The sequence below is a fragment of the Bubalus kerabau genome, chromosome X, assembly GCF_029407905.1.
Source record: "Bubalus kerabau isolate K-KA32 ecotype Philippines breed swamp buffalo chromosome X, PCC_UOA_SB_1v2, whole genome shotgun sequence".
NCBI lineage: Eukaryota > Metazoa > Chordata > Mammalia > Artiodactyla > Bovidae > Bubalus > Bubalus kerabau.
The window spans coordinates 145,406,826-145,422,433 of NC_073647.1; the positions used below are offsets into that span (position 1 = coordinate 145,406,826).

Here is a 15,608-nt window from a genome sequence, read left to right on the forward strand (position 1 = left end):
TTTCAGTATGCTATTCCTTTCTTAAAAAATCTGATGTTTAGACTGTACTTAGGTCTTGAAATACCATGGACACCCAAATGTCATCTATTCTATGATTTTTTTGTTCTAACATAAGTGGCATGTTTTAGAACAAACAGGCTATGCTAGCATGTTCTTTGTTTAAATGCTGATAAGCATATTTTGTGAAATGGCTGTAAATAAATGCTTATAAGCATACTTTGTTGAGCAGCTATAAATGTGTTTCAGCCTTCTGGGTGCTGTTTATATGCTTATATTTCTGTAATTAGAAGATAAAATCTACCAGGATCATAAATTGTCAAGCCCTCCTGGTGACAGTATAAATGACCACTAGCCTACTGGCTTGATTAGACAAGTGTTCAGGGCTCATAATTGAAGAATTTCATTTTCATCACAAAATGGGCTAGAGCACGTAAGTGTCTCCTCTTAAATTTGGAGATGTAAATAACTAAGGACTCCTCTGTGATGGGACAAAAGTAATGAGAAGAACTCAAATACCAAGTTTAAATATCAAGTCTTGGAGTTGCTGAATATCGAACCTCAGTGTGGTGTTTTCACACGTGGTCATTAAGAGCAGTGTTAACCCAATTACAGAAACATTTTTTTATAAAGAAAAAAAATCCAATCTGGCAGCTTTACGTTTTGGAAAGCAAAAACACTTACCTTTTTGAAAACAAACTTATGCTTACCAAAGGTGAAAGGTTGGGGAGAGGAATAAATTAGGAATTTGGAAGTGACATATACACACTACTATATATAAAATAGACAACCAGCAAGGATCTACTATACAGCACAGGGAATGCTACTCAACATTTTGTAATAACTTATAAGGGAAAACAATCTGAAAAAGACAACATACATATATATAATATATGTATTATATATACACACACACATATATATATAAATATATAAAACCGAATCACTTAGCTGTACATCTGAAACCAGCACAACACTGTAAATAACTATACTTCAGTTTTTAAAAAAGGGAGGGGGAAAGGAACGCCAACGTTCAATCATCCTACACATTCTGTCCCCCAACAAAAAAAGGGCAGAAGGATCATCATAGTTTCTAAAATCTGATAGCCACAGCAATTTCTGGAGAATTTTAGCAGCACAATTCACGCACACATTGCTTTGCTGTTAAGAACTTGGGAGGTGTGCTTTTGGCCACCTTTGTGCATGACACTAGAAATCCAGTCAGCATCTGTCTTCCCTTGTCTGTATCGCCCCCATCCTCGGGCTTAACTTCCTAGATTGATCTGTACTAGTCATCAATGAATACTTTGAGTGAGGCACGCTGCTCAGGTGATAGGTTTGTTCCCCAAATGACGTTTGAAAGCAAAGATCATGACATGGTCCCCATAAACACAAGCCCACAACAGCAGCGAGAAAAAGTGACAGGAACTATTAGTGAGAGGTGATGATCTGCTCTGAGCAGTAATGCTTTTGATCATGTGATTCATTGTGTTTGCTCAACAACATGGTGTTGTGTGTCCTGAGAGGAAGGACTTCAATATATATTTACTCAAAGCTCTTAATTCATACTTCCTTTCCTTTTAATTGGCATCTTATGATCTAAAATTAGCTGGTGAACAGAATCGACAGAAGTGTCTCATGATCAGAGCAAACTCACTCGGCTGAGTTTGCAATAATTAGACCCACCGCCGCCCACAGATGAACAGACACCTGGAGACCTGGCTTATTTCTCCCCTGGGGCCTTCTCTCCATGTTTAGAGACTGATTTTTAAAATGAGATGGATAGTCATATTAATTATCATTCCCCGAGCCAGAGTTCGGTTCGGAGTTCCAGGGCAAAAATGAAGTTACACATACTTGCCCCTACCCTTACTGGGTTAAAAAGCTTCCATGACAAGAAATTCTTTCATAAATCCGAGACAAGTGGAACACTCCAGTCCACCAGTAAGCTGGATATCATTTACTCTGGGAATAAAAGTTCACATGTCCTCTAAAATCCCACATTTGCTCTTGGTATTCCTCTTCCCTCTCTTCTTTGTTTGGGCAGTAACTAGATACTAGTACGATGCCAGTGAAATGAGTGAGGAAAATAAATGCCCCCACAAATGCCTAAACCCAGATTTTATCTGCCATTCCTTCTTGCTCTCTCTCTCTCTCCTGCTCTCTCTCAACTACAAGGACTGAAAATAATCCAGATTTTCCGAATTCACTCTCACCTTGACAACGCTAACATTACAAGCAGCAGTCAACTTTTACAAGATACTCTTATTGTGTAACATGGCCAGGCTGCCAAAAAAACATGCTACAACGAATCAGATAACAAAAGGCGAAGAGACAACCTTCACCTGCCACGTAGCTAGCAGTGAATACACTTTTTCTTTCCATGACATTTGCTGGCACAAAGGGGTTTGGCTTAAGGCGGATCGGACTAACCTTCAATTTGTCATAGCGCTCACTCAAAGCTGCCACCTGATGATCTCGGTGCCGCCCGACCAGTTTACACAAGGCACAGATTAACTGGTCATCGGTCACGCAGTACATATTCACCTTCTCATCCTCGTGTTCCAGGCACATCAGCCCCCGGATGTGCGAGTCCGGGATGGGCTCAATGAGACGGTGGCCTGTGAAGGGCTTCTTGTTCGGGTGAGTGGCTTTTAGGCACTCGTCACAGTAGGACACTTCGCAAGTGACACAGGTCTTCACGGCGTCCTGGGCAGGATCCTGGTCACAGAACTGGCAGAGGACTTTCTCGGCCGAGGTCATGCTGTTGGCGTCAAATGCCCGCTCCCGGCGGGTCTCGCTGGGGGAATTGGGCCCGCTCACTGAGGCTTTCTGGAACCTGTCGATGATGTTCTGGAGAGTGACGTTGCGCTTGAGCCCGTCTAGACCTCGCTGGCTGAGCGTGATGACATGTCGGCAGGTGGGGCACTGGAAGGCGGTGATGGACTCCACGGACTCGTTGGTGGCGCAGTGTGACACCAGGATGCGGTGGGCGCAGTTGAAGCAGAGGCTGTGTGCGCAGGGGAGCAGGAGAGGGTCCTCGAAGAGCTCCAAACAAATAGGGCAGGTCAGCTCCGACTCCAGTGTTTCCATCTTCAGGCAAAGCTCTCCTGGGTCATCAGCGAAATCCAAGGAAGCTGATCAGCTATCTGGAAACAGAACGTAAGATGTGATTAGGCGTGAGGGGGTCAGCCATGGGGGGCTGTCAGCTTTGAGTGCATCTCAGAATAATTCCGCACACAGGTCACGGGAGGGTAAATGTGTGTACATTCCAAATAATTCTCTATTCACTGGGGAAATAAGGCGGGGGCAGGAGGGGGGAGAACACCCAAAGCCAGCATATCAGCTAACATCTCCTCAAGGTTCCTGTCGCCAAAAGCAGCATTTTTTTTTAATTTAATGTATATTTTTTTCTGCACTTTTGTTCTTTAAAGGGTCTCCCTCCAAACCGGCAAGTTCTTGAAACTGTAATTTCCATATCTAATCACAATAATCTTATTGTGTTATGGCCAAGTTTTCCTTATGTTTTAAAACAAAAATGTAGAAACAGTAATTAATGAACTACGGAGTCTTTCATGACCTTGCATTTATGAGTTGACATGTTAAGTATATGTGCTTTAAGGGCTGCTACTCTGTGATACCGAACCAGGCTTCAGAGGAGAAAGGCAGTTATTGTAGAAGCGGGAGTGAAATGTGTATGAAATCAACTGCGTGGTTTCAGTGGCAATCATAACGCTGCAACCAGGGATGTCAGTTTCCCAAATACACCCCCAAGAAAAAAAACAAGTGACTTTCACAAAGATGATTGTGATAGAGGCAACGTTTCTGGCATGTATTTGTTACTCTTCTGAATAATTCTATTGTTTAATCCAGCAGTGGGACGTGGGTGGGCAGAGAGAAGTGGAGAAAAATATCTGGGGGCCTTTTTAGCGGCTGTGGTGAGCTGAGTACTAACAATGTGGTTCATGAGAACAAGGATCGTAGTGGCTACAATATTCACTTGCTAAGTTATAACAATGGTGACGATTACAGTTTAGAAAGCACTTGAAGGTAGTCGCGCTCCACAGAGGAAATTTAAAGGGCTGCTGATGGACCATAAGCAACCCTCCCAGCCTAAAATCTCCCATCAAGGGCTTGTCACTGTAACCAGCGACAGGCATGGCTAGCAGGAGTCCAGCTTCACACTCAGAGCCACGTTGGCCTGGGCACGACCTCTGGCAGCTTTGTTGCTCCCCTCCAGGCTGTCTTCGGGTGGCCCAGCTGCACGCTCCCCTTGACGGCAAGACTTGCTGCTTTGTGAACTCTCGCTTGCCTTCCCTTCAAAAAGGGGCGGGCAAAGAATCCCACATAAACCCTGGCTCATTAAGAGGGAAGAGGCCTCATGCTCATTAGCAGGCCTGGGAACCAAGCCTCTTTGAACCTTCTCCCTTTCAAGGTCATTAGCAGAGGTCTGCGCAACAGTGACGGGCGCATTAGATGCAGCCCGCTGCGGACTGTGGGAGAATCGTGCCGTTCACCCAGTAGTGCAGTTCACCCAGGAGAGGCGATGTTCAAATCACCCTCCAGGGGGTTTTCTCAGCCGGATTCATGGGAAGGCTTCACATCCGAAGCTCTGTTTAGTGATTCTGACAATCAGCCTTTTTGTATTCACACCTCCATTTATTTACAAAATTCGCTGTTTCTAGAATGCCCTCACCCTCTCTGAAACAGCATCCCTCAGAAATACCATGGTGTGCTTTGGTTAAACCAATGCTCATCTCGTTATCAACCGAACGGTAGCTGATCATTAAAAGCATAAAGGATGTGCCGGCCTTGTGAAAAATTAAAGAGCTGCCGGCTTCATAGAAGCCTGGCATCTTAAAGACCTCTCCAGCCATCTTCTGATATTAACTATAGAAGAAAGGATAAACGGGCAGCTGAGATTTGAAATATTAAAGATTGCTTATTGTTGCACGACCTGCAATGGAAAGCCCAGGGCTGCTGTTTTGAGAAACTTATGATCTGCACTCAGTCCTGGCCAACTCCTTCCTACAGATGGCTTAGAATAAATTGAAAGGTTTTACCCATTAATCATCATTTTGGTTAATCATGGGAAAACAGAATAATCTCTCAGTCAAATATCTTCTCACTTACCATCAGCAGAAGCATGTCAAGTAAAGGAAAAAGATAGATCCTTAGGTCTACTATGTTGGCAGGTGAAACAAGAACACCTACTGATAGATCTCGCCAGAGGACTGAACTTGTCTGGAGAGCTTTGATGATTGCATTTTTAGGCAGGTGTCAGAATTTCATCCCAGAGTAGCACAGTCAGAATTTCTAGAGGGGATTCCACTGTGGACCCCAAGGGAAACACTGACATTTTATTCAAGAGACATTTACTGAATGCTAGGTAGTGAGCTAGCTCGAGAAGCTGGAACCAGGCCTCCTTCTCATCTCCTTCCCTCTATGATCATGGGCCAAGTCAACATCCTCCCCTACCTGGATGATCACAGTATTTTTCTAAATGGTCTCCTGGCTTCTTCTCACTGTTGCCCCCCGCCCTCCATAGTCTATCCTCCACTCAGAAGAGCTTGTTAACACACGACAGAGCCTGCCTCGCCTCTGCTACAGCCTCCAGGGGTTTCCCATCTCACTCAGGGAGAAGTTCATAGAATAAAACCAGCCCCAGAAAACACAGACTCAAACAATGACCTCATTTCCTCCCACGCCAGCCCTTCTTCTGCTCTGGGCACATAGCCTCCTTGTGATCTCTCAAACGCACCACGCACGTCCTGTCTCCCCTTGGCAAGGTCATTGGAATGACTGCTCGTCATCTTCTTCATGAACCCACATGAAATGAATTCCCCTACTCCCACTGCGACCACCCATTTACCCATCATGGCAACCTGTCTTCCCCATATCCATTTGTTTCCTTCCATAACATTCACCAACATAGTCTATTAGTTTGTTCACTGCTCCATCTCTCCCCATGGCCCCAACACTAGAGTATTAGGCTCTATCGAGGAGGGCACAGACTTTGCTTTGCTCTTTGAGGGACATACCACCAGCACCTAAAACAATGTCTCACACACATTAAGACTCAAACATTCATTGATTGAGTTAAAATAAGTACCAATGTTGGGGCTGAACCCAGAAACAATAAAACATAACCCTTGCTTTCAATAATCTCTCAATATGTCAGAACAGAGGTCAGCAAACTTTCTCTATCAAGGCCAAGGCAGTACATGTTTCTGGTACTGCAGGCCAGACAGTCTCTGCTGCAACGACTCAATTTTGCCACTGTAGCAGGCAAAAGCAGTCATATGCAATACAGAAATGAATGATCATGGCTGTCCAATGGGATTATATTTACAAAAGCAGGTAGCAAGCTGGGTTTGGCGTACATATCTTATTCTGCTGACCCGTATTTTAGAAGACAGAGACATGTAGAGTCAACAAAATAGAAATGAAGAGCACTTTCAGAGAGGTATGAATAAAATGCTGCACTGGCAACAATAGCCACGCCGGCAGGATAAGACCTCAACAAGCGCATACAAGTTTTGAGTGCTAATGGGAAATGCCAGACGACAGGATTCCACCCTGCCATCCGTGGACACGATGTGAGTCAAGTCCTCAGGGGCAATTTACCTAAGAATGATTTAATTGCAGCCGCTCAGAAATGGATCATTTTTTCTTTTATTGCCCTGGTGCTTGGCGTGGCGCTTTATACAAGTATCTACGCTATAAATGCTGTTGGTTAATTGTATAAAGTGATGACAAAATATTGAGATGCAAAGTGAGATTTGGCCGTTTTTCTGAACCTCTGGCCTGTAGGCTGCCAGAAAGGAAGGGATTTTGACTTGCTGTCTACAGCAGATCTCATTTTTATTACTTTTATCCAGATTTTCCCATGGTGGCGATATTCTTGTGAAACCACTCAACAATATATTACCACTAAGCACAGATGCCATTCCCTTCTCTTAAAAAAAAAATGGCATGGCTTATTTTCTAGCTTTCTTTAAAATAATCCTGTTTTTTTGAGACATGAAAATGCCATTCATTCTTTCACCAAATAGTGAACTCCCTCTAGGTAAGGGGTCTTGGGACAACTAATGGTAACACCTGCCCACTCCCCTCCACCTTCAGTGATCTTGTGGTCTATTATGGGAGAGAAAAAACAAATTGTCATCCAACATAACAAAAGACTGGGGGAGAAGAGGATGTAGAAGCTTCCTGAAGGAGGCAACATACAAGGTGGGTTTTAAAGATGAAGAGGGGGTTATCAAGCACACAGAGATGTGGGAGTGGGAGTAGATTTTGTGCAAAATGTTATCTTTTTCTTTTTTGAACTCCTGCAATTTGATTTCCAGGCCTCCAATTAAGAGAGAGAGAGAGACATTGACTCTTAGCCTTCACTACAATGGAAGGAAATCAGACGTGCATATCACCGTCAGGAAATGCTATAGCTCAAGATTTTTCTGAATGGGCTGATTGGTTCTCATTCAGAGGAGGATGTCGGTCATCGTGGGAACCTTTGCAACAAACCAGGGATGCAAAACAATTCACAGTTCACACCTCTGCTCGTCCACCATTTATGGTCCATAACAGGGCACAGAAGAGTGAGGGGAGAGAGTTGGGCGGGTGGCCAGACAATGGAGTCTGATCCACAGCTCTGCTTTCTTAGCTGTGTGTCCCTGAGGTAGCCCACAGATGTTCTCTCCAATTCTCTACAATCACAGCCCTCAGCGGTACAGGCTTTGGTCACAGGATGCAGCTAAGCACTGGATCCTGGGAAGTGCGGGCCACCAGACATCTTTTCACAAAACTTTCTTACAGACTCAAGACTTCGGAGGAAAGCACTTCTTTAAAATGAAAAATGAATAAACGGATATTTATTTTCCATACCTCTCCCTGCCTCCTTTACCTCCCCTTCCCCATTTTGTGTAGCACTGAGATGAGGCTTTTCTGGTTTTCTTCTCTAAACACATCTGACTTCTCCAGCTAAGCCAAGCCTGTGTGTGTATGCATGTACAGTCAGTCACTTCCAACTCTTTGCAACCCCATGGTCTGTAGCCCACCAGGCTCCTCTGTCCATGGAATTTTCCAGGGAAGAATACTGGAGCAGGTTGCCATTTTCTACTCCAGGGGATCTTCCTGACCCAGGGATCGAACCAGCATCTCTTGAGTCTTCTGCATTGGCAGGCAGATCCTTTACCAGCTGAGCCACAAGGCCTAGGTGTTTTTAAAAAGGCCAGCCTACCTTCCATCAAAAAGCTGTCCAGGTTGTTTGTTCATCCATGTACTGCCTCTCTGATTCCTAGGCTCGTGAGACTCTCACAGCACCATCTCATAGCATGGACAGTACCTTGCTTCATTTACTATAAGGACTCTCATGATTATACTGGACTCAGTAGCTTCTGTCCCAAACCCATCTGCCCTCCAAGCTTCCTGGTATCTCCTCATGGTGCTTCCATTCTCCTGATTAGCACAACTCAGAGGCTTGCCTCATTTTCTACTCCTCCCTCTCAGGGGAGGCAGAATCATGTCCCTGCCCCACCAAAGCTATCTTACAAAGCAAATGGGAGTTCAGGTTGCAGATGGAAATTAAGGTTGCTAAGCAGCTGACCTTGAAACAAGGAGATGAGCCTACATCATCCAGTGGGATCCAATAGAATCATGAGAGTCCTTAAAAGTGGAAACAGGAAGTAAGAGAGAAGTGTCAGATGATGCTACTTGAAAAAGACCTGATAAGACACTGCTTTGAAAATGGGAGGAGGCCATAAGCCAAGGAATATGGGCAGCCTCCAGAAGATACAGAAAATAAAGAAACAGATTATCCTCTAGATCAGGGGTGCCCAGCCTCTGGGATATAATGCTTGATGGTCTGAGACGGAGCTGATGTTCCACTAGGAGAAAGTGCGCCACAAATGCAATGCCCTGGAATCATCCTGAAACCATCCCCCAACCCTGGTCCACAGAAGAGTTCTCTTCCATAAAACTGGTTCCTGGTGCCAAAAAAGATGAGGACCACAGCTAGAACTTCCAGAAGGAACACAGCCTTGTAGATATACCTTAATTATAGCCCAGTGAGACCAGTGTCGGACTTAATGACTCCCAGTGTTCTTCTTTAATGCCATGAAGCTTGTGGTACTTGGTCACAGCATAATAGGAAACCATACACTCACTTTTCCCCAAATCCAAATCATTAGCCAAGACATGCAAATACCAAATCTTAGTAGTTCTTTGACTTCTCTGTTCCTACTGCCTCTGTGTTGATCCAGATCTCTACTGTATTCCCACACTATTGCCCAAAACAAATGAACAAAAACAAACCCTACACAAGAACACAAATACCTTCTAATTTGACTTATTGCCTCCCACTTTTTGTCTTTCAGTTTCACCTGTGCAACATGCTTTGGCATCATCATTTCTTCTGGTGACTTGACTTAAAGGCACAAAACATTGAGCAGCTCCCTGCTGCCCAAAGTCTCAGTCCTGACATCTTATCTTTTAAAAACCTTGCCCAATTTTCTCCCAAGCTGCTTCTTTAATCTTAGTCCCAATCACTCACCTCCTGTACCAGAGACCCAGGAAATGGGACCATTTTCTGCTCTTAGCAGTTGTCTTTGCTTTTCCTCCTAGCACAAATCACTTTTTTCTCTTGTCATTTTTTTTTGTTTGTTTCATGCTCCATTTTCTTTTGTTTTCTGCTTTTTTTTAAAAAATGAGAGACAAGTTTCCAAGAGGTCCGAAGAGCCCTGGCCACTATGGTATTGAGGGATTTCACATTCCACAAGAAGAACATTTTAAAAGATGGCTCTAAATAGCGTGACATGTCTTACATGTTTACCATTAGCCAAGTAAAGCTTTAGCTGAAAGACACAAAACAAAATAACTATCCTCTTCACAAAACAACTAAAATATTTATTTAAAAGGAGTATTTCCTAGTACCCAACAGAGTGATCAGTAATGAGTCGCAGATTTAAATGAGTCATCAGATTAGCCCTGGGACTGATGTAGGCAGGCATGTGTGAGCACAAACATGAATTTCATATGGAGCTAACATTCATAATCGAAATTTGAGGCCAATTGTGAATGGATTGGAGAAGGCAATGGCACCCCACTCCAATACTCTTGCCTGGAAAATCCCATGGACGGAGGAGACTGGAAGGCTGCAGTCCATGGGGTCGCTGAGGGTCGGACAGGACTGAGCGTTTTCACTTTAATACATTGGAGAAGGAAATGGCAACCCACTCCAGTGTTCTTGCCTGGAGAATCTCAGGGACAGGGGAGCCCGGTGGGCTGCCGTCCATGGGGTCGCACAGAGTCAGACACGACTGAAGTGACTTAGTAGTAGTAGCAGTAGTAGTGGTGAATGGATAGCCTGAGCCAAAAGACTACCTCCCCCTTCAAAACTCTGCATGATACAAGTTGGATATAAGACACTCATGCCTTTGAGAGTTAAGGAAAAATCATCTATAGATCAACAGAAAATTCATCAGCAGTCAGCCTGGTGGCTCAGCTGGTAAAGAATCTGCATACAGTGCAGGAGACCTGGGTTTGATTCCTGGGTCAGGAAGATCCCCTGGAGAAGGGAATGGCAATCTACTCCAGTATTCTTGCTTAGAGAATTTCAGGGACAGAGGAGCCTGGTGGGCTATAGTCCATGGGGTCGCAAAGAGTCGGACATGATTAAGTGAGTTTCACTTTCACTTTCATCAATAGAAAGCCTGCAGGAGAGCTAGCAGTGAGCACTGTAGAGAGACTGGACCTGGACACCCAGGCGATGCTTATGGTGAGCTGGCTGACCCAGGTGCCTCGGAAGAAGCCACTGCTCCCTCTGGGCTCCAGGTATCATCATCTTTAACCAGCACTCATTCCAGGAGGAGGACTTTCCTGGAGGGAGAAAGGCCTTCTTTTGTCCAGGGTACAGGATACGGAAGCAAAGAGTCGGGAGGAGAAAGTTCCCAATAGAAGACAAGGTCATTGGGACTGAAAGAATTCAGATATGGTATTAGGCTCGAGAAGGGAGATGGCTGAACTCAGCAGGAGTGCCCTTAGGGATCAATGTGCTAAAGCAGGGAGACAGAAGTTAAGAGGGTTCGTATATGTTGGTTTCATCTTTTTTGCCTTCTGCTTTGAATTAAGACGCAAAACTATTCATCTGACAAGTCAACACAGAGAAAACATTTAACTCCCTGCCTCTGCTGTCACAAGCCTTCCCACCATCCCGCTCGGTAGCTCATTTTAGGATTTCACAGCTTTAGTCCTTGTAGTCTCTACTGACTTCTGCTATGACAAACATAACCTGCACCTTGAAGAAACACCTAGGACCCTTGTGAAGATGGCATGCACTGCAAAGTTTAATCCCTAGTCAAAGTCGGTGAGCAGCCTTTCCAGTTCAAAGTCTCATGGGAATTTCACCCATATATAATCAAGAAGTGACCAAGGAATCTCCAGACCAAGGGCATTCTATGAATTCAATCACCCGCTAGAATAAGGAGACATTAAATTGTGAACTTCTCAAGTGACTCCAGTGGTAAAGAACCTGCCTTAAGAGGCTCGGGTTCTATCCCTGGGTCAGGAAGATCCCCTGGAGGAGGGTATGGCAACCCACTCCAACACTCTTACCTGGAGAATCCCACAGACAAAGGATCCTGGTGGGCCACAGTCCATGGGGTCGCAAAGAGTCGGACAAGACTGAGGCGACTTTGCATGCACACAATTATCAGCACATCATCCCTGACTTTTTTATTCCCAGTTTCTCTTAAGAGACATTGGTGTCTTAATCATAAGGCAAATCCACTCTCAATGCTTCCCTACAGGTGTTCTATGTCATGTCTGCATACTCCATCAAAAGTAATCACTTTTCTCATTTGGAGACTGTGAAAAAGAACATGCATTTTAGCCACCTATAATTTTACTTTTAGGACCTCACTTTGTACAGTTCTGAAAGCCATCACCATGAGGGAAATTAATGAGTCACCTGACCAAGGAAGAAACTTGGATACCAACACTGGGTGGCCTGTGGTCAATTGTTAATATCAGGTCACTCTCAGCCACTGCCCAGATGATTTGCAAGGCACTTCCTCCATCTCTCCCCATAAATAGCTCTGGCGTATGGAAACCAAGCTTGATGTTTTACCAAAATGCAACTGAGAGGACAAACACCGTCAAAACTGCACAACATTACACCAAGTCACCTAAAACTTGTTTGGAAAAGGAAATTCCTAAAAGTATCAGAAAAAAGAGACAGCTTCGGAAATGCTATGCATACATTTACTTCTTCAAGAGTCATAAATTTCAGAAACAGGATCAAGTCAATTTCCTGTTCTCTCTCTTCACGTAAGTAATTAAGACTGAGCAGACTTACTGCCATCTGAATTTTTGCTACAGGATTCTCTCTTTTCCAGAGCCATAGGTGGAGTATTTTTTAAAGGACTGTGGAATAATGTTTTCATCTTGGATCAGCAGAAATACAGACTTTCAGAGGACTAAAAACTTGGGAATTGGAAAATACTGAAACTGAACCTCAGTTGGTGAGGCAGGATTTGCAAAAGAGACTAAACTCAGAAAGGACTTGGTCTCACGTCAGATAAATTGCATCTCCAAACCCCAAACATGATCTAACAGAAACTCAGTAAAAACTGAGAGCTCCATCCCAGATGAATTCACCACAAACCAAGTATTTTTAAAACGTAATACAAGCACTCAATATCTGCATATTCTATCCTGATTTAGTTTTTCATTTTTGAGTTATAAATACCACACAGTAAAAACACTACCCAAATACTATTTTACTCATTAGAATCCTGGCTGATTTGAGAAGCAGGTGAGTCAGTAAGTGCACAATAAAAGAGAACCATAGGATGGAAAGAGGGATCAAGGGAGCTCCAATTGAATGTAAAGGCAACCTGAAAGCCTAGAAACTGATACCACAATTTATCCCACCCCAAATTACGGCACAGAACAGTCAAAATGCAAAAAGGCTCTTAAAGCAACAGTAGAAATAATACATCGAGTAGGAACGGGTGAAAAAAGTGATCCCATAACCTTCTAAAGGTAATCCCTCTGAAGTATCACTGTGGTTAACCTCCAACCATCAGCACACAAATTCTCATCACAGCAGACAAGTGAAAATTTCTGCCAACCACATTGTAGGGGACCAGAGGAACTGATGGAAAAACAAAAAGTGACAAGCAGATAAGCACTGAGGCACTAGCCCCAAGTTTTAAAATAACTAATGAGGACAAGAGATATTTTTAATCAGTTGTCATTTCATCTGGATTCTAAGGAGTGTTGGAGTTAAAAATGTTTTACCTGATACCTGAACTGAAAATCAGGAAAAATTTTTAATTTCAGTCAACACCCACCTGGTGGAATTCATGCAAATTGAATTAATCTGTTCGCAAACCCTTTTCTGTCCATCCACGTCTGTCTAGAACTCGCTCATTTTTTAGTAATTGGATCTCCAGGACATTCTTTAAAATAATCACATACTCTCTTGCCCACACAACCTGATTAATAATGAATGAACATTCCTGAAAAGAATCACTTGGAAGCCTGGCAGATGTCTTCAGGGATATCCAGGCTTTAATGATAAAAATTAAGGAGAAATGGGAGCTAGGTCACACTGTCTGGTTATTTTAATTGAAACCCAGTCTTCCAAATTTACTTAACAGAATGCTTAAATACACCTTCTGGAGTTCATTTATACAAGCAGATAAGCAAAAAGACACAAATGACAATGCAAAAAAAAAAAAGCCATCCTGATTTCTCCAGGAACAACTGCTTGATTCTGCCCTGTCTTAAGAGTGAAGAAACCCCCTCAACAGTCTCAGAAATGCCATTCATCCCAATGAAAGACGGATAAACAGGTTAAAAACAGGAAACAGCACAGTTGTCCGAAAGAGTTCTTTTAGCATCTCCACAGATTCTTACAAAAAGATTGCCTTGAATACCCACCAATGGACTGCACCCTAGTTCTTTTTGAAGAAACATCGCCGTAGGCAGAGGAGGGGGACCCACGAAATGACACACAGGCCACCGAGACCAGATGGTGGGTGGCAGGCAGTGCCGGAGCGGTCCTGTATGTCTGTGAGAGCGTCAACAGTGAAACACAACAGGAAAATCGACGCGACAATTCCAGGAAGGCCAGCTCCACCTCATCCACCCCGCCAGGCTTGCTGAGTTGAAGAATCAAAACTCTCTCTGGCTTTTCAAACTGCCCTTTCCTCGGACCCTGTCGTGGCTCCCCTGGGCCCTAGCCCATTCAGTGCTCATCTGAACCAAATTAAAAGGCAGCTTGGGTCAGGTCAATACCCACTGCCTAGTCCCCCCACCCCCAAAGCATGATTTGCCACTAGGATCTGTACCCTCATTGCTCACAGGGATCAAGAGCGGGTCAGTGTCCGACGGCTGAGCGCCGGATGCCAGCTTTGTACGCTGCCAATGGGAGTCGTGCCTGCCCACTGCCTGGGGTCACCAAGGGGCACAGGATTCCCTTGCATTTTGATCCTCTCAGCCTCCTTCTGAGTACGTGATCACATTATGCTCGGGATACTGCTTTGTTATTTTTTAAAATAATATATGTATTACCTTGCATCTATCTTTTGAATTAAAATACACTATCGAGAAGAAGTCTTTTTTTTAAAATGCTATATCAGGAGTCATGATCTCTTGTATAGACACAATAAAGCAGTCATTGTTTCTTTGAGAAAGATCTAAATCACAATCTGTCATCCTGAGAAACAACTGAAACTATAACTATAAAATATACACATATGTGCATACACTCACAAGCAAGCTTTACATACATATACACATATGTATAGATATTATATATACGTATATTGTATACATATTGTGTACATGCATATCATATAGGCATATCATATGTGTATATTGTACATACAGAAGTTAAAGCTGCTTAGTTGTGTCCGACTCTTTGTGACCCCATGGACTGTGGCCTGCCAGGCTCCTTTGTTCAAGGGATTTTCCAGGCAGGAATACTGGAGTGGGTTGCCATTCCCTTTTCCAGGGGATCTTCCCGGGCCAGAGATTGAACCTGGGTCTGCTGTACTGCAGGCATATGTACATATAATACAAACATAAACACACACATACAGCAAATCTGTGATGAGTGTCCCAGATTTAACTCTCCAGAATGGCAAAGAAAGAGTGAATCAAGAATGGAAAGTAATCTTTTAAAAACTGATTGTCTGAAGGAAGAAAGGGAAGTCGTCTTCCCAAAAGCAAAAAAAAAAAAAAACCTGCCCTGCACTGCAGTTCTTTCAAGGATGTCGCTTATCACACTGCACAAGGCAAGAAATTGCAACGAAAGTAAATCATCAGGAAAGTGTAAAAAAAAATTAAATTAAAAACCTACATTGGTTGCAAACCTGCACAATTCAATTTATCAACCAGATATTTGGACTCAACCCAAGAAGGTTAAAGAACATTTTTTTTAATGTCAAAGTCCATCAAACATTTTTTAAATTATTTTTTTGATGTCAACCATTTTTAAAACCTTAATTGAATTCATTACAATATTGCTTCTGTTTTATGTTTTTGGGTTTTTTGGCCATGAGGCATGTGGGGTATTAGCACCCTGACCAGGGATCAAACCCACA

The 15,608-nt window shown here is 43.5% G+C and overlaps 1 protein-coding gene across 4 annotated transcripts in view; it reads right to left on the reverse strand.

The window, feature by feature from the left end:
* MID1 (midline 1) overlaps positions 1-15,608 on the reverse strand; it is a 195,360-nt gene that overhangs the window by 135,422 nt on the left and 44,330 nt on the right. For 3 of the 4 annotated variants that reach the window (XM_055565029.1, XM_055565032.1, XM_055565031.1), the window contains exon 2: positions 2,431-3,146. In XM_055565029.1, the coding sequence (XP_055421004.1) occupies positions 2,431-3,090 (660 nt within the window). In that variant the 5' untranslated portion in view covers positions 3,091-3,146. The remainder of the gene's footprint in view (positions 1-2,430; positions 3,147-15,608) is intronic. The other variant, XM_055565030.1, reaches the window with a different exon arrangement.